At 35.0% G+C, this 24,733-nt stretch overlaps 1 protein-coding gene and 1 pseudogene across 1 annotated transcript; both read left to right on the top strand.

The window, feature by feature from the left end:
* The first annotated feature begins 262 nt into the window (after positions 1-262).
* LOC105076847 (olfactory receptor 4F3/4F16/4F29-like) lies at positions 263-1,199 on the top strand. The gene is given in 2 exon segments (XM_010965076.2): positions 263-916; positions 918-1,199. Coding segments are annotated over 2 exon segments (936 nt in total).
* Positions 1,200-11,474: 10,275 nt separating this feature from the next.
* Positions 11,475-12,413, top strand: LOC141577814 (olfactory receptor 4F3/4F16/4F29-like; annotated as a pseudogene).
* The last annotated feature ends 12,320 nt before the right edge of the window (positions 12,414-24,733 follow it).

Below are 24,733 nucleotides of genomic sequence, written 5' to 3'. Positions count from 1 at the left end.
CTCTTGTTTATAAGTAAATAGTCCTGAAGGCTGTGGATGTAGGAATATTGCATGTGGAAATGACTCTACTGCTTTAGGTGACCACAGGTAAGGTGCTTCTTTAGTGATGATAAGGCCCTGAGAAGGAATTGAGGGAGTATGTAGTCTTCACAGTGTAATGATCCTTATATAATTAATCATTATAATATAGAACATTATTAACATTTATTTTAGTTTCTCTTAATTTTCTTTATCTGTAATACATTCCAGCTGAAAAAAAGCAATGGATGGAGCAAATCACTCCATGGTGACAGAGTTCGTGTTCCTGGGACTCACCAGTTTCTGGGAAAGCCAACTTCTCTTTTTGTTTGCCTCCATTTTTTGTGTGGCAAGCATGATGGGAAACTCCCTCATTATTCTCACTGTGATTTCTGACCCTCACTTACACTCCCCCATGTACTTTCTGTTGGCCAACCTCTCCTTCATTGACCTGGGAGTTTCTTCTGTCACTTCTCCCAAGATGGTTTCTGACCTTTTCAAAAAGCGTGAAGTCATCTCCTTTGGTGGCTGCATCACTCAGATCTTCTTCATCCATGTCATTGCTGGTGTGGAGATGGTGCTGCTCATCGCCATGGCCTTTGACAGATACGTTGCCATATGTAAGCCTCTTCACTATTTGACTATTATGAGCCAAAAAATGTGTATTCTGCTTCTGGTTGCTGCATGGATAATTGGCTTGATTCACTCTGTGATTCAGCTGGTTTTTGTTATTAAATTGCCATTCTGTGGCCCTAATATATTAGACAGCTTTTACTGTGACTTTCCTTGGTTCATCAGACTTGCCTGCACAGATACCTACAGGCTAGAGTTCATGGTCACAGTCAACAGTGGGTTTATATCTCTGGGGTCATTCTTCATATTGATTGTCTCCTACGTTTTTTATCCTCATCACTGTTCAGAAACACTCTTCAGGTAGTTCATCTAAGGTCCTCTCCACTTTGTCAACTCATGTCATGGTGGTGGTTTTGTTCTTCGGTCCTTGCATCTTTGTTTATATCTGGCCTTACTCCACATCACACCTAGACAAATTCCTTGCTGTCTTTGATGCAGTTCTCACTCCCTTTTTAAATTCAATCATCTATACATTCAGGAACAAAGAAATGAAAGTGGCAATGAGAAAAGTATTCAGTCAATTTATTATTTATAGAAGGATTTCTTAAATGATAGAAGTTTTATGAAGTTTCTTATAAACTTGGAGTAACGTTAAATTTCTATTATTTCAATGTCAGAAGTTTCCAAGTACCACATTAACATTTAGGTGTCCCAGATTAAAATAATATGGTTCTTTAAAAAGTCTTAACTGGAAATTGGGTTGCTGCCTATGGTTGAAGGAAGCATGTGGTGTGGTAAAACGTTTCTTCTGGTGAAAGCTTATGTCTCAGGAATCATTACCTTGATGAATTTACTTTGGTCTAGACTTCGAAATTCAGTCTTTTCAGTGTCACCATGAGTTATATAGGGAATGCAAATTGATTAATTCTAGATGGAAGTATATACATAACGTAAGTGTAACTTGTTCTTTCACTACAGGGAAATTTCTGGGAGGTCAAGCAATGATATGAACAATAATGAGCAGGGAATCAGGGCAATAGGAATTAGCTGAATTATTCAAGTATTTAATCATATCAGATTTTGATAACTAATGCCTATATCTCCACACTAGGATATGACTGTCATCACAATTGGAAAAATAAGATACTTAGGACAGTCCACCCTTTATCTGGACAGTGCTGGCTGGTCATCATAAGTCTTAACTTTTGACATTTGTTTTTACTGTATCCCAGACTGTCTAACCCCTGTGCTCTTACAGAAATATTCTTATTTCCATATGTAACTAGCCAGGTTCTTCTTTTCCTTCTGCTGGCATAACTATTCTTGTTGCATTTGAGTGATTTGAGTCATTGCAAGCTAAATTTTAGTTTGGGAGGGTTTTTTTTTGTATATGACTATATTCTGTTTTATAGGAATGAGGTATTTGCATCAACAAATTTAGAAATTTAAATTCATACCTATTTCAACAAAGAATAATCAAGGTCCATTCTCAAAGATGTAGTGCAAGTGACTTTCAACCTTACACATCCTTATGCATACTCCATACATTTAACCAGTTTACCAGTATTCCTATTGTCCTATACATGGTCTTTATTTACCTCATAATTGATCTCACTTGATAATTTATTTGCTTTTTCTTTTGATTTCCATTGCACTTATATTATTTATTCATTTTTTTGAGTCCTTTTTTGAACACTTAGAAAATCAATATTTATCAGCTAGCATTTATACTCAGCCGCCCTATAATTTGTTTGGAAGTGGTATTTCTAAAATGAAAGTTTCACTGGGTTTTCTCTCCTGTTGACTAAATAATGTTCAGTAGATCTAGCAGGGATTCCCATACTCCTCACTGTTTGTGTGTGTTGATTTAAAGAAATGCCTGCTCTCCCAATCTTTTCTCTATTGGCCTTTGTGTCAGGTCTATAACCATGACAAGATAGAGTCCCAAGCTGAGTAGTGAATGAAGAGTTTCTGTATCATCTAATTTAAAACTTCACTGAGGTCATTCTTTTTTTTCCTAAAGAAATAACTGCTTTTTAGTGTACATCTACTCTGTTGTTTGCCCAAATCAGCAACCTCCTTCCTCTTTCTCTTGCAGTACAAATGTGGTATGATTATAAGAAGACATGTAGATCCCACCTCTGACCACCGCTGTTTTGTCAAAGGTTGGGCTTCTGAACCAAGTCATAGTGACCTATCTCCTGGCCACAGTTGAATAGTGCAAGTATGAGTTTCTGACCAACATGGGCCAAATCTAAGCTTTTCCCCAGGATGTTAGAATTGAGAATAGAGAGAAAGCAAGCCTTGCTCCCTTTGGAGCTATGATATTTAGAAACTGCTGGCAATCATATTTCTTGCTGGCAGAAATTGAATCTGGGAAAATTTTAAAAAGATATGTGAGAGATGAAGATACAGGATTTAAAGACCGAGGCCTGGTGGTATTTAAGTTCTTGGTTCTAGCTCTCTTGGGCTTTTAGCTTCATTCTTGGCCTGCACTCTATTTGATCACTAGCTAAGCTAATAAATGAGCCAATATACTCATCCTCTTGCCTAAGTTGTTTAAGTTGTGGTTCTGTCATGTACAATCAAAAAGGTATTGAGAAATACAGCTCTTATTCTATGGACACTATCATTTCAATTACTTCTGATGTGAAATACCTGCTATTTTATTATTTCTTTAAGAAAATATGATTTTTTTCTTCAATAAAAATATGCTCATTATTTAAATTTATATGGAAATTAGAGATATAAGTAGAAATCACCCATAAAATCACCTCTTGATATAATTTTTAGTAATGTTTTGGTATATTTATTTCTAGTGTTTTTCTATGCCTCAATATAAGTATATATTTACAAAATTGGGGTATTATGGTTTCTTCATGTTTATCCTGCTTTTTTCAGAATATTATATTCTGAGAATTCTCTTACATTGTTAAATATTATAATACAAAGTAATTTTAGATGCATAGTATTATATGAATATATCATAAATGTATTTGTTATTCCTCTATTCAACTAAAATTGTCTTAAATTTTTTGCTCTGCCTTGAAAATTCTTTCATATACCTCTGCTTGTATTTCAGATGACTTCTTTTATAGACTGGTATATTTGAAACTAATAAGGTATAATAGTATTTTAAATACTTAATTAATATTATCATTTCTCCCAAAAGATTTATACCTTCTGAGAAATATGCTCATTGCAGTACCCCTTCCAAACACTAATTATGATCATTTATTTAAAATATTTATCAATTTGTGTGACAAAAAGGGTATTATTTTAAATATCTGATTTTTGTATACTTAAAACTTTTCACATGTTGTTAATATGAAATCATTGAATTACATGGGTCAAAATCCAGTAAAAACATGTTTAAAATAACTAAAACAAAAAAGAAATGTAGAACTTTAGTTTTGCAAGAGAAAAAAATCTAGAGTTTTTTTGTACAACACTATGAAATACTTACCACTATTCAAGTGTACACTTAAAAATGGTTAAAATGGTAAAGGTTATGTTTTTTTAAAACCACAATTAAAAATAAAAACCAATATTTTAAAAAAGAAAGTTATTGATTCAGGTTATTGGGATGTCCAGTAGGGGAGCCAGTCTCATGAACCATGGGGAGTCACTTTCACACTTAAATTGCGCTCTGTCATTCACTCCCTTTCTCTTGCTCCGTTCTCTCTTTGATATTCTCCTTCTGCTCTATCTGTTGACTCTGTTTATCTCTGTACATTGGTCAAATTTTCTTCTTTTGCACACGGACTCTTTTATGTATGATGTGTGGAGAGAGGAGAGGCTGCAAATAATTCAGTAGAAAAGGGAGAGGTTTTCTTTCCTAGCATCCGTATTAAAACACAATGAAAGGATCTTAATTGGCATTGCCTGAGCTCCATGCCTGGTCTCTCATGGGCCAGGTCTGGACATGTGCCTGCCCTAGTGGCAGGGGCCAAGGTTATCTGGTAGACAGCCTCCAGAGAACTACATGAATTTGAGAAGGAACATTTCCCAAGTGGAGAAGGTGGGTTACAGCCATCAGTGGAAGGGGAAAAGTGATCCAGGGTAGGCAAAAAAATTGTCACTTATGTTTTTTCTTATTTAAAATAGAAATTAATAACCATTGCTGTGGTGTTCTTCCTCCCCGTCCTCCCCATCCTCATACTGATTTAGCAGTCCCACATACATGTTAAAGACACTAACTTATTTATTATCATATTTATGTTCAAAATGCTTCCCACAATTTGTTGTTTTCCTTTTAATTTTACTTATTCTATTATGCAACATTAAAGTTGTACTTTTTGTGATTCCAACTCCATGGAGCTTTTAAGTTGTGACTTCATAGTTTTATTCTTAGGAAGTCCTTTTCCATTCCAATACTTAATGAATATTCACAAATATGTATTTATGAAATACTTTATCCACCTGAATTTCTTTTTTGGTGCAAATAATAAGAACATCTAAAATTTCACATTTGCTTATTAATTTTCTCAGAACCCTTTAATGTATAATTATTTCCTTCTGATTTATAATAATTTATCCTACATTATTATATAAAATATAGTCTTTGTTGCTTCTGAGATTCAGACCTATATGCAATGTATCTTCTGATATTTCCTCTTGGATGCCTCATATGTCCCTTGTCTGAACAGATTCAAAACAGGAATCATGATCATCACTGAAAATGTTGTCCTTCTCTACTGTCATCTATCCAGTCATGAGAGCAAGACACCCAACAGTGATTCTTTTTCCCTCTCCCCCTTCCATTTTCTCTCTCTCTCAACTTGTCACTCATGCAGCAAATATCTAGTGCCTACTGAATGCCAGGCATTATGGTAGGCTTTTGTGATGCATCAATAAATAAAATAACAATTTGTACCATTGCGAAGCTTTTATTCTAATAGAGCTATCCAGACAGTAAGTAATTTTAAAAAACAAGCAAGTTTCATAGCAAGTTAAAAAGAAGTAAGTGCAGTAGAGTAGGTTAAGGTGGATCCAAAACACCAGACTTGGAAGAGTGTGTTATACTTCTACGTAGGGTGGTCAGGGTAGGCATCATTAGGAGAAAGTGTCATTGAGCAAAGGCTTGATATAGGTGAGTGAGTTAGCAATGCAGAGATCAGGGGGAAGGGCATCCAGACAGGAGTATAGCCAATACAAAGGCTGATGTTTTCAAGAAACATCAGGAAGCCTAGTGTGACTGTCAGTATAAAAAAAGTGAGAGAATAGTAGGAGAGTATTCAAGGAGGTAAAGGGGGGCCAACTCACGTAGGATTCTGTAGACCATTGTAAAGAATTTGGCTTTTACTCTGAGGAAGGAGGGGGGACCACTGGAATTTCTGAGAAGAGAGGTGGTATCACTTACATTTAAAAGTATTTTTATATATGGTTGTCCTCCTGAGAACAGTCTTAGGAAGGGTGGTGCATAGTACTAACTTATCGCAAGCAGTGGTAAGTTAGTAGACTACTGTGGAAATTAAGAGAAGAGAGAGATGGTGACTTGGGTAGAAATGCAGATGATAAAATGTCAGTGGCAAGATTTTGAAGAGCTGGATAATAGGATTTTCCACTTGATGGGATATTGGATGTAAGGGAAATGACTCCAAGTTTTTTGTTTTGTTTTGTTTTGTTTTTTCACTTAAGCAACTTGAAAGATGAATTTGTCATCACGTAAGATGAAGGAGTAGGTAAGAACAGAAGCTCAGTTTTGTACACATTACATCTAAGATGTTTATAGGATGTACAAGTGAAAATGTAAATTAGGTATTTGGATAAACAAGTCTGATATATATGGTAGAAATCTTGAGCAAGAGATTGACGCAGAGATGTTATTTCAAAGATGTGGTACTAGATGAGATAATTGAAACTGTGAATATATATAGAAAAGACATGAAGTTAAAAACATGAGCCCTGGTATCCTCAAACATTAAGAGGTTAGAGAGAAAGTGAATAATAATTAAGACTAAGAAGGAGCCACCAGTGATATAGAAGAAAAGCCAGGAATGTGTGATGCCTAGAAAGTCAAGTGAAGAAAATGTGTATGAAGACTGGAGTTAAAAACTGAGCTAGAAAATAGGGACTAAGAATTGATGATTAGATTTAGATGTGGAGATCATGAGTGAGCTGAAAGACAAATATTAATGGGGGTATTAGGGAAAGTTTTTGATTGAAGTGAATTTGAGAGAAAACACGAGGACGGGAATTGGACAGAGAACAGAAGTAACTTTTTTTGAAGAATTTTGCTGTCCAGGTCTTTAGAGAAATGGAGTGATAGCACAAAGTAAAATTGGACTGGAATGTTTTAGTAAGACAGGAGCTGTAGCACATAGTGAAAGCTGTGGGGACTGATACAATAGAGAGGAAAATGTGGATGATGTAGAAGAGAGAGGGAAAAACCGGAGTGGTTCTTGAGTGTAGGAGAGAAAGGTTATGAGTGAGGTAGGGGTTTGATTAGATCCTTATTACTTTGGCTTAGAAAGAAGAGAAGAAACTTCTTTTTTCCCCTTATAACCTAGAATTCTGTATTTTCAAAAGTGGTGTGGCAGCTAATTGTCTTTGTTGTGGTTATTGCTCTTGCCTGTTATTTTGATTTTGCCTCATAAAATAAATGAGCAACATTGTACCTCTAGTCTGGACTGTGACACAATTTGTGTATGCTGTAGAGAAGAACAAGAATTTTTTAGTTCTGGGTTCAATGATGAAACTAAACTTTATTAGATTAATAATTTGGTTTAATACATAGGTTCAAGTTGTGCAGTGAAAACAGTACTCTGTCAAGCTGTTCTGTGGACTCAATAAAACAATATGCAAAAGGACTGATTTCTAAAATCACTTTAATATATTATTTTTTAAAAGAATGCTCAAAAATTCTGTCCTCAAGGTTTTAAAAATACTTTTCTGTATTTTTCACATCCTTAAGATGAATACGTACTATTGAAATTGTCATAAAATGACTAAAAATGAAAAAGGTTACTTTAAATTTTGCTGTAAAATGCACATTCAGTTACTGTGAAATAAAGACTCAAAATAATTCTACAATATGGCAGAAATTCTCTTTGTCCTAAGAAAATTACAAGCCTCTTATTTTCTTTCATTAATGGCTTCTTTGGCTACATGGGGAAAACCAAACTGATCATAGGTGACAATTCCCCAGGCCAAGTGATTTCAGTCTCAGCAGCATCACTTGGTCACTGCCCTCTGGGGCTGTAATTAGCTTCCACTGTTACTGTGAGGTCGTTTTGTATGCAGAGGTATTTGTGTCTGCAGTGATTCTGAATAGGATCTGGTTGATCTTGGAAGGGATCATATTTGAGCCTTTAGCACTGCTGATCTCTTAGTTCCCTTGGCAAAACAGGTGGGTAAGGGGGATGAAATAGTAAAACAATCAGAGAGCAAAGGTGTCTGTGTTCTAAAGATAGACATGATCTTGGTGATGTGATTAGAATTTTCTCAAGTCAGATCCACTCTATTACAGTGGTCTCTTAATTAGCATTCTTCCCTTCTGTGTCCCTTCCTTTCAGTGTGTCTGTCACACTGACAAATCAGTCATTTTCTTCAAGCTCTGGTCTCATCATTGATTCCTTACTGCTAGGTCTTTGCTCCCCTTTATTTACTATGCTCAATCATCCTAAGTTAGAGCCTGAGGTCAGGTAAAACTAGTCTCAACTTTCTCATCTTACTCTCTACTGTTCTCTTAAACAATTTCCGTTCTCCAGGTAACCTACATTCTTCACTAGTATCCCAGAGTACCTTGACGTTACCTGTCCCACATTGTACCATCTGCTTGGAATGACTCGACTATCTTAATATATCATTATATTTACTGTTTATAAAAGCCCTTTTCTGTGCTACGTTTTCCACTTTGTCTTCTCTGGTCACCACAGCTGCAGTTTTCTCCTTCACTTTACTCAGGTATTATTGATTCTGTAACATTCATCTTACTGTGCCTGTTAGATTTGCTTAAAAGGTTAGATAGGCATTCTCTTTCTAAGCAACTAACACAGACTAGATATTCATAAATACATTTTAATTAGTAAAATAATTAAATTAGAAGGCATGGTAGAATGGGAATAATCAGAACTAGGACTACATTGGCCTGAACTGCACTCTGCATCCAAAAACGATTGTGTGACATGCATAAACTTCCTTTGTGTTTCCCACTTGTACAGGGTTGCCAACAGCTATGGATAAAGAATGCTAAGTGGATCTTGGAAAAAGTGGTAGTTTGGGAGCAAAATTCTAATTTCCTGAAAGGCAGGTATTTGTGGATTTGTTTCTTCTTCTTAAGCAAGTTTATGCAAATTTTTAACTAGATGAGCACAACCTTTGGAAATTCCATGAAGCACACCCTCTCCCATGCAGATCCAAGTGACCAGTGTTATCTGAGGTGGTCAAAAAAGTCTTCAAAATAGTTTTTATGAGAATTTATCTGTGATTTTGGTGGTAGGGAGAGGAGCATTGGGGAAATGGTACAGCCTGACTTATTACTGGTCAGAGCACAAACTTCTCACAAAATAAGCCCCGTGTCTCCACTTAGGAGTAAAATTGTTCTTGGGAAATATTCCTAATGAAGGCTTTCAAGCTACTGGACACTGGCATAGACATGAAAACCTAACTTGATACTAGCTCCACTTAAATATAGACTAATAGATTCAGAATTAAAGTTTGTTTTTTATTTTAATACTTGGAATTTAGAACAGGAACATATAGCTAGTTGGTCCTTATTGTATGTTAGGTTCCACTTACTGTGCCCCAATTATTATGGTAGGTACTTCATTAAGTATATGGTACAGATACCATATCACCTAGTTCCCACCACACACTGCAAGGGAGATATTGTTATCTCCTTCTCCATATGAGGAAACTAGGCTCAGAGAGGTTAATACACTTTCCCATGCTCTCATAGGAAGTGAGTAGTGGAGTCTGGATTCAAGAACAGTCCTGATAGACCTCAAAGCCCAAGCTACCTACAGCTCTACCGTCGGCATCTCAAATCAGGATAGCTGTTGTTATCCTTTCTGTTCATTATCATGTGTGATATTCCCAGAAATTGAGCCTGCAGCTGCTTAAGGAGTTTGCTTTTTCAGACTGAATCACTTGATTAGAGGTGGGAGTTGGATCTATTTACTTTCATCTGAACTCTTCTGAACTTTCCCGTTGTCTCCTTGTATGCTCTTTCTCTCTCTCTTCCTTCTATTATCATAGTGCCTGTCTCTTTTAATTTCTTCTTTCCTTGTGTCTTTCTCTCTTTTTGTATTTCTTTCTGCTCTCCCTGTTCCCTATTCCTTTCTACCTCTCAGATTCTTGCCAAGCTTTATGAAATTAAGTTGAATGTCAGATGTAGGTTTGCAGAGAAAGTTTCCTCCTATCCCAAAGCGAGGTATGTTGGGAAGGGTGGGGTGCCTCTGTATAGAGACGGTTAGTTGTGGTTCTTATCTATTTTGAGGTGAGAGGAAGTCTTCTCTGCATGTGGGATCTATCCAAAAAGATGGTGGAGAGAGGAGAGCATCAGAGTCATGGCTGCTGGAGTGTGGAGGGATTATTAACCAACCTCTCATTCTGGAACTATATACTTAACTTTCACACCTAGTTATAAAGTTTGAGTAGTACAAAAATGAAAATGTTAAAGCATTGTGGTTAATAGCAGAAGACTCCACAGATTACAGATCAAGGTGTTTAGCATTCATACTTAAAAGGACAGATCACATTCCATCTTCTTCCTAAATCCCCAACTTCCCTAGATAATACTGGTCCTTCCTTTGAATTCCCATTTTTTTTTCCTCACACATTCAACAAATAATTTTCTCTACTCTTTGTATGGCATATATTATATATTGCCTTATATTGTATTATATATGCAATTTATGTTTTTCCATACTGATCCTTCCTTTGAATTCCCATTTTTTTTCCCCCTCACACATTCAACAAATACTTTTCTCTACTGTTTGTATGGAATATTATATTGCCTTATATTGTAGCTATTATATGTGGAATTTTTGTCTTTCCAATGGATTTGAGTTTGTAACTTAACAGGAATTTGGGAAAAAAAAAAAAACCCAACCCAGACCATTTATAGAATGGAGCAATAAACAATAAAAGTTGTATGAAATAATTGAGAACTTTTATTGGCTCTTGAGGAGAGTGAAATGTAGCAAGGCAGAAATGATGGTGTGGTAACATTCTTTCAGATATTTTATTGTTATTGTCTCCTTTCAAATGAGCACCAAAATAAGAAGAAGGAACACATAAAGTATGGCAGCAATAAGCAATCTCATTCCAGTATACAGTTTACTTTTGACATTTAATTGGTCATTTTTTGGTATTTAGTTAATACAGGCATAACTCATTTATTGTGCTTCACTTCATTGTGCTTCACAGATACTGTGTTTTTCACAATTTGAAAGCTTGTGGCAACGCTCCATTGAGCAAGTCTATTGGCACCATTTTCCCAACGGCATTTGCTCACTTGGTGTCTCTGTGTCACATTTTAGTAATTCTCACAATATTTCAAACTTTTTCACTATTGTAATATTTTTATGGTGGTCTGTAATCAGTGATTTTCAATGTTACTACTGTGACTCACTGAAGACTCAGATGATGGTTAGCATTTTTTAGCAATAAAGTATTTTTAAAGTATGTACATTTTTTAGGCAAAATGCTATTGCACACTTAATAGACTACAATATCCTATTAACATAACTTTTATATGTACTAGGAAACCAAAAAATTCACATGAATTGCTTTTTTGCAGTATTCACTTTACTGCAGTGGTTTGCAGTGAACCCACATGTCTGAGGTATGCCTGTAACTAATATCACTGTTACCCTAATAATCACAATTTATTCCTCATTTCCTTCATTCTCATTATTTCAGTAGCAGCCCTGTTGGCTGGGTCAATGGATGGAGGGAATCACTCAGTTGTGTCTGAGTTTGTGTTTCTGGGACTCACTCATTCATGGGAGGTCCAGCTTCTCCTCCTGGTGTTCTCCTCTGTGCTCTATGTGGCAAGCATGACTGGGAACACCCTCATTGTGTTTTCTGTGACCACTGATCCTCACTTACACTCCCCCATGTACTTCCTGTTGGCCAGTCTCTCCTTCATTGACTTAGGAGCCTGCTCTGTCACCTCACCCAAGATGATCTATGACCTCTTCAGAAAGCGTAAAGCCATCTCCTTTGGAGGCTGCATTGCTCAGATCTTCTTCATCGACGTCATTGGTGGTGTGGAGATGGTGTTGCTCATCGCCATGGCCTTTGACAGATACGTGGCCATATGCAAGCCTCTCCACTATCAGAGTATCATGAGCCCACGAATGTGCATTTTGTTCCTGGGTGCTGCCTGGGCCCTTGGTGTCAGCCACTCACTGTTCCAGCTAGCATTTATTGTTAATTTACTCTTCTGTGGTCCTAATGGACAGCTTTTACTGTGACCTTCCTCGGCTCCTCAGACTGGCCTGTACCGACACTTACAGGTTGCAGTTCATGGTCACTGTCAACAGTGGGTTTATCTGTGTTGGTTCTTTCTTTATACTCCTCATCTCCTACATCTTCATCCTGTTTACTGGAAACATTCCTCAGGTGGTTCATCCAAAGCCCTCTCCACTTTGTTAGCTCATATTACTGTTGTAACTTGTTTCTTTGGTCCAACCTTGTTTGTCTATACTTGGCCACATCCCAGTTCCCAAATGGATAAGTTTCTTGCTCTTTCTGATGCAGTTCTCACTCCTTTTTTGAATCCAGTCATCTATACATTCAGGAATAAAGACATGAAGGCAGCAATGAAGAGAGTGTTTGGATCATTAGTGATTCTTAGAAAGATTTCATAAATAATTTTATAAGTACTTTATTCTGATCATCATATTGCCTAAATCTGGAATTTTAGAATTCACTTTTTTAGTTCATTAGAAATTGATTTGAGTGTTACCACACTTTTAAACAATCTTTACTAAAAACAATGAAAATTTAGCCAAATAAAACCTCAATTCAAAACTTATGTTGATTTATATGGGGTTTTATATATATGTACTAATTATAGTCATTTTTGTCTAATTAGTTTCTTTGCCTCCCTTTTCTCTCAAGATTATACATTTTTTAATTATTTCAATTTATCCATATCCTTTTCTTATAATCTGCCTCTTGAGGTAACTAAGGTGCTAATTATTCACTTGCCATTGATAATCTCCACTTTTACTTATAATGGCTCTTTTTCTCATTCCTTTGGTGAGTTGGAAAATATTCATGTTCCATTCAGGTTCTTCAGGCTTATTGTAACAACTGTCTTTATAATTTTAGGACATAGTTATCTTCATCAGGAAAAGTTTCTGTGCAGATTCTTCCTCAGATAGTTAAAAACAATCAAATAAAAAGTAATGAAAAGGTGGAATATTACAGAGGGAAATCACGACTTTAAGAAGCAACATAAAAACGGGTGAGATTTTTTTTGGATCTATTGTTTCTTTTTTCTCAAGACCTTCACTTGCGAACAGACCTCACATGAAAAGCTCTGGTTGCATGATACAGGCAGAAAAAACTCTAAGAGTAAAACAAGTTCTTGCCAGGGACCTGGGAAAAGTGATCCCTGAAAGCTGGAAAGTGTCGGAGGAATATATATATTTTTTCTCTTCTTCTCGCTTTGCCCAACTCTAGTTTGAAGAGCGTGAAGGAAATTTTTTTCTCCCTCTTTTTTCTTAACTCAAGGTCAGTTATGGAGATGCAGCTCAGCAGAACTAGGCAGCTAAAACTCCAAGAGAAATTCTAGATTTCCAGTTAGATTATGATAAAAAGTTGAAGTATAGTCAGTTTACAATTGGAATATTCTTGAAGACAGATCATATTCTGGATCATAAGGCAAACTTACCAAAGAATTTAAATTATACAAAATGATTCTCTGAGAACAAAATTAAACTAAAAATAAATAGAATCATAGCTGAAAAATCCACTAATATTTGGAAATTAAACAACACACTTTAATTAATAGGTCAAAAAGGAAGTCATAAGGAACGTTGGAAAATATTTGAGTTGAACAAAAATACGTTATCAAAATTGGTGGAATGTAGCTAGAGCAGTGTTTTTAAAAAGTTTATACTATTAAATGCTCATACTAGAAAATAAAGAAGTTACTAATGTAATACTCTATTATTTAACCTTAATAATTTAGGTTCAGAGCATATTAAATAGAGATAAGGAAAAGAAGAGAAATAATAATCATAACAGAAAAAAAGACATTTGAAAATAGAAAAATCTATAAAGCAATAACATTGAAACCAAAAGAAGATTTTTGAAAAATATCAGTACAGTTAAAAGAGACTAATACAGAAAATAAGAGAGAAGACTAAATTATTGTTATCATAACAAAGATATGATCTCACTATATACTCTAAACACATCAAGAGAATAATAATGAGATATAAGTAACATATAACCATAATTTTAGCTTTAATGAAATATTTTAATTCTTGAAAGACACAAAATAGACAAGTTAACTCAAGAAGAAATAATTTGAATAGTCTTATATTAATAAAGGAAATTGAGTTCTTAGTTAAAAAACCTTCCAACAATAACAACAACAAAAACTCCTCTAATTCCAGATAATTTAACTGGCAAATTCTATCAAAAATTTAGGGAAAAAATAATATCTGTTTTACACACTATTTCAGAAAATAGTAAAGGGAGGAACACTTTCCAGCTCAATTTATGATAACAAAATTGCACTCATATCAAAACTGTACAGACACTACCGGAAAAGAAAATTGCAGACCAATATCCTACATGAACATAGACATCCAACTACTCAACAAAGTATTAGAAAATCAAGATGGAACATGTAAAAAATGATCAATACATCATAACCAAGTGGCATTTATTCAAATAATGAAAGACTGGCTTAACACTTAAATATCAATTGACAGACTAGAGAAGTAAAACCACATGATTGTCTTAATAGATGCAGACAAAACACTTGATAAAACTAAATATCCATTCATGATAAACAAACAAATAAACAAAAATCTCTCAGTAAACAAGAATAGAAGGGAATTTCCCTAATCTGAGTAAGGGCATCAACAAAAACTTACAGCTAACATCATACTAATTGGTTAAAAGACACAACAGAAAAAGAAAATTACAGACCAATATCTTTGATTACTGTAGATGCAAAAATCCTCAAAAATGTTAGCAAACCAAATCCAATAATATATAAAAATCATACACCATAATCACATTGTATTTATTCCAGAGTCACAGGGAAGGCTCAACATATGCAAATCAATCAATATGATATGACACATTAACAGAAGGAAAAATAAGTCACGTTATTTCAATAGATGCAAAAAAAAGCATTTGGCAAAATTCAATTTCCATTTATGATTAAAAACTCTCAACAAAGTTGGTATATAAGAAGTATATCTCAACATAATTAAGTCCATTTATGACAAATTCACAGCTAACATCATACTCGATGAAAAATGAGGGTCTTTCCCCTACAATCAGGATCAAAGATGCCCAATGTCACCATTTCTGTTACACATAGTATTGGAAATCCTGACCCCAGGAATCAGACAAGAAAAAGGTATCCAAATTGGAAGGGAAGAAGTAAAACTGTCACTATTTGCAGGTGACATGATATTACATATAGAAAATCCTCAAGTCTCCACCAAAAACTATTAGAAGTAATAAATCAACTCAGTAAATTTACAGAATACAATAATAATATACAGAAATTGGTTACTTTTCTATACACTAATTGTGTACTATCAGAAAGAGGAAGCAGAAAAAATTCTATTTAAAATTGCTTCAAAAAGAATAAAATATAAAAAATAGAATAAAATATCTATGAATAAACTTAACCAAAGGTATAAAAGACCTATGCTCTGAAAAGTATAAAACGTTTTTGAAGGAAACTGAAGTTGATACAGGAAAATGAAAGATTTCCTGTGTTATTGAATTGGAAGAATTAATATCAATTTCTATACTACCCAAAGCAATCTACAAATTTAATGCAATTCCTATCAAAATACCTATGACATTTTTCACAGAACTAGAACAAATAATCCTAAGATTTATAGGGAACCACAAGAGACCTGAAACTGCCAAAGCAATCTTAAGAAAAATGAATGAAGCTGGAGATCTTGCTCTCACAGACTCTACTACAAAGCTACAGTAATCAAAACAGCATGGTACTGGCACAAAAGCAGACATATAGATCAATGGAACAGAATAGAGAGCCCAGAAATAAATCCACACACCTATGGTCAATTAATCTATGACAAAGGAGGCAAGAATATACAATGGAGAAAAGACTCTCTTCAATAAGTCGTGCTGAAACACCTGGATAGCTACATATAAAAGAATGCGACTGGAGCTTTCTTCACACCATGTATAAAAAGAACTCAAAATGGATTAAAGACCTAAATGTAGGATGTGAAACAATAATACTCCTAGAAGAGAACATAGGCAGAACACTTTTTGACATAAATCATTGCAACATTTTTTTGAGTCTGTCTCCTAAAGCAAAAGAAATAAAAGCAAAAATAAACAAATGGGACCTAATTAAGTTTATAAGCTGTGCCCAGCAAAGTAAATCACTGACAAAACAAAAAGACAACCTACTGAATAGGAGAAAATAGTTGCAATGATATTACTGATACAAGGTTAATAACCCAAATACATAAATAACACATAACAAGTCAGTATTAAAGAAACAACCTGATTAAAAAGTGAGCAGAAGATATGATTAGACATTTTTCCAAGGAGAACACACAGATAGCCAACAGGCACATGAAAAGATGCTCAATGTAACTAATTATCAAAGAAATGCAAATGAATACCACAATGGGATATCACCCCACACCCATCAGAATGGCTATCATCAAGAAGTCCATAAATAATGATGCTGATAAGGATGTGGAGGAAAGGGAACCCTCATACACTGTTGGTGGAATATAAATTGGTACAGCTACTACAGAAAATGGTATGGAGGTTACTCAGAAATCTAAAAATAGAACTACCATATGATCCACCAATTCTACTCCTGGGTATGTGTTTGGAAAAAAAAATAACAACTAATTTGAAAAGATACATGCAACCCAGTATTCATAGCAGCATTACTTACAATAGCCAAGAATTGGAAACAACCCTTGTATCCATTAACAGGTGAACAAGAAAGTAAAAGAGGGCAAGGAAATTGATTACAGAATTTAATCTGAGGAAGGGAGAGAGAAAGGACATCAGTGGAGTGATATATGGTAGGGTCATTGGACTGTGGGTCTTGGTGGAGGTGAATAATTCTTAGACTTAAAGCATGAAATGGGTGAGTGCGTCTTTAGCTAAATTCATCATCAAGTACTATTGATTGTCTCTTTTAAATATATGCCAAATCTGTTTACTCCCCAAACTCCTATACCTAGTCAAAGCAACAATGTTTCTTGCCTTCACAAGTGGTACTTTCTAACTGACTCACTGCATCCACTCTGGACTCCTTCAAATCCAACTGTACACTGTAGCAAGAGTGATATTCATAAATGTCAAGTCTAGTCACGTCACCCTTCTGCTTAACAATCGTCCTTGACTCCTCATTCTAGGTACAGTATCCCACTACTTATTTCAACCTTTTCCTATGTAATGCTCCTTTCATTTTCTCACAGTATAGTTCTAGGCACAACTCCCAGTGCCTCCTCTGGCCTCAAGGGGAAGCATAAATTGTTTCCTCTGCAGGGAATCCTTTGTCTTCCACTCTTAGTTAACTTGGTGTTTATCCTTTAGATTTTAGCTCCAGTGTTACTTCTTCAGGAAAGGCCCTGATTTTCTTGTTTACATCAAATCTTTCTATTAAAGTAATTTTCACTGGACTGCAGAATAATTTTCATGCTTACAATTTTACATTTGTTTGTATAATTGTTTAATTATACACTAGTACATAAAACTTCATGGTGCAGTAACCATCAGTCACTGGCACTCAGCACATTCCCGGCATATGGGTGCTCAATAAATGTTAGTAGAATAAATGAAGGAATTGATTTCATGCATTCATTTTACTCATTTTATTGTATTAAGATTTCTCTCTGTGTCTTTTTTCTTTTGTTTGTGCATCTTTTCTTTGAGTGATTTTGAAGGCATATAGTTTGTTTTAGTAATTCATTGCATGTAATAATTCTGTAATTCTGTGTTACCTCAAAAACATTCATTGACTGCTCACTATGAAATAGAAAATAATTAATATACTTCTCTTTGGGTTGTTAACACACTTCCATTTCTCACTTCATCACTCAATTTTATTAGATTTTATTATTCCTAGTTCTTCTAATTTATCACCTTTATACTTTAAAATAATACTTAGTTTATCATTCTGAAAATAATCTGTTGATTTTCTCCTATAGTGAAAGTTGAGGAAACTAGAATATTTCAGTACAATTTTTTTCTTTTTCTTTTTGTGACTACTGTATTTATGCTTTAAAAATATTTTTTCCAAAGTTATTGAGCTATAACTGATATGTAACTATTCTTTATGCTGTCATGGTTTGTAACATTTGTATTCTGTTTTTTAACTGCAATCCCCAGAATTGTTTAATATTAGCCTAATAATTCACTATTACCATGTTATTTCTATTGTTTTCTTTACCAAATATTGTGAACTCTCCTTAAGAAACATTAATTTTTCACTTGTTGGATCGTATTTTAACCTATATTTTTCTTTAATTCTTGAAACTTGATTTTTCTATTTTAGTATATTTATCTCCACTTTGTCCGACTTTTAGTGATCTTCATTTATATCATACTTTTGTATTTTTATTTATTTCTTGAATTTTTCCAGTTTATTTTTCATCACTTAATATTTTGTCATTTATTTAAAATTTTCTAAACATTTCAGAAAGAAGATATCTTTAAAAACTCATAGAATATTTGCTCATAATTTTCACTACTTCATGGCATAATCTATTATATGTATGCTGTATTCCTTATGTCATTTTCTCTTTTCTTTCTTATTGAAATATATTCATATAGGTCATCACCTGCTTTATTTTTTGGTAAAATTATTGTGACATAGTATACAATCATATTATTATTAATATTTTAATGTACTAGATATCAGAAAGGATATTGTGATGGAAGAGTTGAAATGGTAACGAGATATGATGGAAGGCAGCTGAGTTTTGGAATGTTGTCTGCATAGCACCTCTAATCTCTTGGTATGGTTCTCTCCTGGGCTGCTGGGCTAACTGCTAGCTCACAGCAGAGTCATATTTGTTAATTTCTGTCACATATTTTGTGATTTATCCTTTTCTTCTCATTATATAGTGGAAATTGTCAGCTGCCTGGCTGCTTTCTCCATCCTCTTGCTTTGGTTTTTCTTCCATTACAGAACACACATGGCCTAATTATTTCAAAATTGCTGTGTCTGCATCTTTCTCTTTAATATTCTTTCCACCATCACTCTCTGGAGTGAGGGTTCGCACATTCCAATACTTCTGTTCAAAGTAAAGATAACTGGTTTTATTCTCAGTGTATCCACTTCTTTGAGACTGCTGAGCTTCCTGACTAGCTCAAGATCCTTAGAGATATGCATTTTATTTCGTTGTTCATAATTGTCCTGTTGCAATTTTTATTGTAATAAAATTTGTCTTCACATGTTGTGATTTGGAATTGTAGGTATACTTCCTAGTGTTCCTAAGGATGGAGCTCACATTTATGTTTCTTCTCTTGATTTCAAGGAAGAGAGAGGAAGAAGCATCTTAAGTTTGGAATCTTAGACTTAAATATGATTTTATTTACATAATTGAGATTGACCTACGCAGTTCTATTTTTTTCTGTTGTACATGCCTGGAATTTGGATTCATTATATGATTTTCATGAAAGTGTTGGGTAATATTGACTTTTCTGTAATTTAAGGAAATAAAGTAGGAGAAAAAAGAAAAATTTGAGAAAATAGTTAATTCACATATAGCCTAACCTTTCAGTATCTATGTAATTTAGATAATTTGTATGAGATTATGTGGCAGTAATTACACCTGCTTCACAATGTGGTTGTGAGGATTCAACAGAATATGTATAAAAAGTTATTTTTACAGTCAGTTTAAGTCTCATTTCCTTATATATTCTCTCCGCTTTTTTTTCTTGGAATATTGTATGATTTTATCTCCATGTATTATTCTTCATACTTTTTAATATATTCTGGTTTTAAGTTGAATATTATTGTAGTAATCAACATAGAAATGATTAAATGATAAAAATTTTAAAGGACAGTTTTAAAATGTTGCTCTGGAATTCACCTTTAATCATCATAAAATAAAGATTTAAAGTAGTTCTGAAATATGGTCAGTGGTCTCTTTATCATAAGAAAACTAAGTGCCTCTTGTTTCTCCTCATTAACAGCTTCTATGCTTGGCTACAGTGGGAAAACCAAAACGGCCATAGGTGGTAATTCCCCAGGCCAGGTGACTTTGAGTTTGGCAGTTCCAGATCTCTGCAGCATCGCTTGGTCACTACCCCCTGGGGCTGTAATTAGCTGCTGCTCTGACTGTTTTATATGGCTATTTGTGTAGGTCTGTAATTATCCAGCATAGGATCTGGTTGATTTAGGGAGAACTGTATCTATCTCACTCTTTAATGATGCTACTCTCTTAGTTCTCTTGGCAAAACAGGTAGGTGGGAAGGACAAAAATCAAATCTGCAGTGAGTAAGTTACTGAATCAAAGTTTCTGTGTTGCAGGAATGTAAAAATTAAGTTTTCCTCAACCTGCTGGGATGTTAACCTTCTCTGTGGCAGTTTGCTGCTGGCACTAGAGAAGGAAGATGGAGCAGGAGTCAGGCATGGATCGAAAAGTCACCTGTATGGGCAGTTGAGGATATGAGTTAGGGAAAGTGTACCCCAGGACTTCAAAGGATGAGAATAAAGCTGTAGAAGAATATCAGGGAAGACCCAGAGTTTATTGTATAGCTACTCACCTCCTTTTCCAAGTTTCTTAAGCGCTTGGCCTCATTTTACAATTTTTTATTTTTTGGTCTCATGTGCTTTTCTTTCTGGTCTGTGATTCATGGTCTGGCTGGACACCAGATTGTTCTATTCAATGCCCATAAACCTTTCAACATTTGTAAACTTCTGCTCTACCTGCTATTTCACTTCTCCGCCCTTATCATCCTAATGGTTAAAGTTCAATTTGGCTGATTTCAAGCTCTGAGCCTTGCTGGTGTGTGTTACAGTAGAGTGGCATGTAAGTTTTCTGAAAACTTTGTCATCTAGCTCCTAATGGGGACCTTTCATTCATTCATTCATTCTTCAACAACTCTATTATATTTATTATATATTATTTATTCCTTAATGAACCCATTTCATTTTTATAATGTGTTCCTCTGATATATCAGCCCCAAACCATCCATTTAGAAAGTAGAAAACTGATGTCAATTAGTATCTCAGTTTTCTTGTATTTCTTCTTCTTTACTCTGTCATCTCACTTTCTTCACTGTCACAGCATTTCTCTATTTCCTCCTTTTATTCCATTTTCATCTTTCATTCTTGATTCACTCTTCTTTCTTGACTTCTCTGGCCCAGTGCTGATTGTCCCCTTACCTTCATGTTTGTTCTGCTTAACTCACTGGCTCCTTTGCTTCCTTTCAAACTGTCAGTGTGACATTCTACATGGTTGGGTCCTTGCTTTCCCCCCTTTTTTTCCTTTATACTCTTTCCCTCAGAGAACTTATTTGTTCTTATGCTTTCATTTATTATATGAATTACTATACGATCATATCTTGACTCTGTCCTTCTTTCCATACATCCCGTCCCACAATTCATCCTGGACTTCTCACTTGTACCTGAAACTCTAATTGCTTAATATAAATGTGAGTATCTATTTTCTCCACCCTCATAAATTCCATGCCCAATTACTTTCTTTTCAAAAATGGATCCACCATTGTCCTATTCATGCTCAAATCTATGTCATCTTTGACTGCGCTCTCCTTCTTGTTCTCTCCAACCATAATCAGTCACCAATTCCTTTGGGTTTTTACTTCTCAGTATTTCTGTCTTCTGTATCTATATTCTTAGAGATAAAACTGTGTAATCCTAGTGCATCTGCATGGCTCCCCAGATCTGTTTTAGCTCATCATTCTCTACCTCCATTGTTTATTTCCTTTAATTGATCTATCACACTTATAGATCGAGCATCTTCTTTAATAACTAGCCTCATCATCAGTTTCTTGCATCCACTCTTACATTGAATCCCTATACTTATCTAATAATTCTTGGATATCTTAGATTAGTTCTCAGTGTCAGGCACAAACTAATGTCTACCAATCTTTCTTCTCTTCTCCAAAATAATATCTGTGCTGTAGACAGTCTGTGTGCTTTGATGTTAACCCAGTGAACACCAACTTACCTGTTTTTAATATTTTGCTCCCAGCTTGAAATGACATTGTAGACCCTATGTTTGCATATTGTAATATTTCCTATCTCTTAAAGCTGTACACAAATGTCACATTTGCTATGCTGCCTTTTCTCATCACTATAGTTACCTTTTCCCACTCTTCTCATACACTGCTGAGTCTATTCCACTTCTGTGACCTGCGTCACATGATGCCTGATGTATATTTATACATGTGTCAGGTAAGGATTGACTTTGTACAACACTGGTCTTTCATGAGATCTGGCACGTAGGAAGCAAATTGATTTTAAATTAACAGAATTAGAGGATAAGAATGGGAACAGAACATAATTAAGACTTTGGTCTTAAATAACAATCTGACTTTATAATGTGCCTGAACTACTTCTGTTTTCTCCACTTGTACAATTTAAGTGGAGGTCAAAAGTAAAGAATTCTGTATGCCTCATGAAAAAAGCAGTTTTGAGAAAATTTTGTTTTCCTGAGCAGCTGGTATTGTATAGTTTGCCTTCCTTGCCTCAGCCAATCAATACATATTTTGCCTGGATGGGTACAGCCTTCAGAAATCCCTTGAAGCCCCTGGCTTTGCCCTTTCTTCCTTCTTGCCTCAATCTTACCCTTAAAGACAAGGGACATATTCAGTGTTGTCTAAGGTAGTCAGAAAGAAAAATTTTAATGTGGGGAATTGAAATTTATGGCTTTGTATTGTGGGGATGGCAGCAGTGGAAGAGGCATAGCCTGATTAGAGCACAAAGCTTCTTCCTGCATCCCTTAGGCAATCTTTGATTAATGTCTCCCCTCAAAGCAAAATTATTTGGGAAATATGGTTAAGTGATTGGATATAAGGGTAAGACATTAAAAACTTTACCTAAAATAAGGTCTAGTTTCAATACTTAAGAATAATGAAGGATTCAGAATATCAGGAATAAATTTCTATACTTGAAAGCCACTTATGTAAATAAATAGTCTTCCCTACATGATAGGTACCATTTATTGTGCCATACTATGTGCTAGGTTCTGAGGAAGGTATGTTTACATTTATTATATCATTTATTTCCCACAACAACCTGCAAAGGAGGTATTATTAGCTCCATGTTAATAATGAGGAAACAAGTTCAGAGAATTCAAGTAATTTTGCCATGTTGACTTAGCAAGTGAGTGGCTGAGCCTCGATTAAAAAAAAAAGCCTGGTTGATGTCAAAGCCCAAGCTATTGACCATTATACTATAATGTATGGAAGGAAATCTGTAAATTTTTGTATTTTTAGGATTGGGGAAGATAGAGATGAAAATTTGGAAAAGATTCCTGGACTTTTGAGATGTGAGCATATAGCCATGTGATAAATCCACCATGTAGAAGAACCACACCTTTGGAGATAACTGTACTGTGACTCTCATAGCAGAAGATGACTAGACAGAGAACCCTCCCGGGATGGCTGACTACACAGAAAACATGCACGGGGGAGAATTTAATGTGCCTCTTGTCTAGTCTGCACACTTTAGTATATGCTAGACTCCTCAAGTCATAGTAACAGTTAATTTTTTTACAGTGAATTACATGTGTATATTATTGTACAACATAAAAGGCAAACTTTCCATTCATTATCGTGTGTGATTTTCACAGAAATTCTGTGAGCCTGACAGGTCAGGTATTAGAAGCATCTGCCTTCCTTAAATGCAATCCAATGTCAAAGTCAGAAGCAGCCCTGAATCAATGAACTAAAGGTGAGAGAGTGATGTCCTCTTTGACTTACCTGGGCTTTCAGAATTAGAGGCTACCATATTTCATACTCTCTGAACCTTAGTCTGCCCTTTCTCTTTTCTCCTGATGCTTTTTTGGTCATTGTGCTTTTCTTTCCTAGTTTCCCCTCTATCTTCATTCTTTCTCTTTTCTCTCTGTTTTATTTTTCTACGCATCTCCGATTATTCCATAGACTTCAGGAAGATAAGTTGGGTGCTGGCTGTAGGTCTGGAGGTGAAATGCTAGCTAATCCCCAACAAGAAGTATGTGTAAAGCCTTAGATGCCTTCTCACTAGGGGATGATTAGCCATGGCTACCCTAAGTTTTTGAATGAGAAAACTTCCCTTAAGCATGTTAAAACTATTGAAAAAGATGATGGAGAGGATCAATAAGAATAAAGATCATTGAACTGTAGGCATGGCTTTAATACAGTCTGAGATTATGAATCTAACTTCTCAATTGATTGAACTGTCTCCTGACTTTCTACATGTATCTGAGTATATAATCTGGGTAATATACGTATGATTAATGATAGTTAATATTAAAAGATACCTTCATATTATATAATTCAAGCTACTTCCCACACATTGAATATGTCTTCCTTGTCTTCCTATTTAGTTCTCACTAATTCTTTAAGAGATGGATCAATATCTATGCCCTTGGGGCAGCCTTCTCCACCTGCTGTTGCTGACACTAGTTATCTTCTATCTTCTATCCCCTAAACTCACCAACTATTTATCTTACTATTTGCTTGACATGTATTTTATCCCACATTAGATTGTATTTTTTATGTATGCAATTCATGTTTTTTTCAACTATTTTCTTGGCTCTTTGATTTATAAGAGTTAGCAAGGGAACAAGTCATACGAAGGAAAATTGTCAGTAAAAGCTATAAAGACTAAATGGGATTTTAGTTTACCTTTGAGGATAATAAAATTTAGAAAGACCAGAAAGATGGGCTCCTTAGAAACATCATCTTGAGTTTTTTACAGTTGTAGTGACCAGTTACATAACTGGCAAAATATGAAGAATGAGTA

The sequence above is a fragment of the Camelus bactrianus genome, chromosome 6 (assembly GCF_048773025.1).
Source record: "Camelus bactrianus isolate YW-2024 breed Bactrian camel chromosome 6, ASM4877302v1, whole genome shotgun sequence".
Taxonomy (NCBI): domain Eukaryota; kingdom Metazoa; phylum Chordata; class Mammalia; order Artiodactyla; family Camelidae; genus Camelus; species Camelus bactrianus.
The sequence above is the reverse complement of the archived record's forward strand: the minus strand, read 5'-3'. Positions and strand labels throughout refer to the sequence as shown.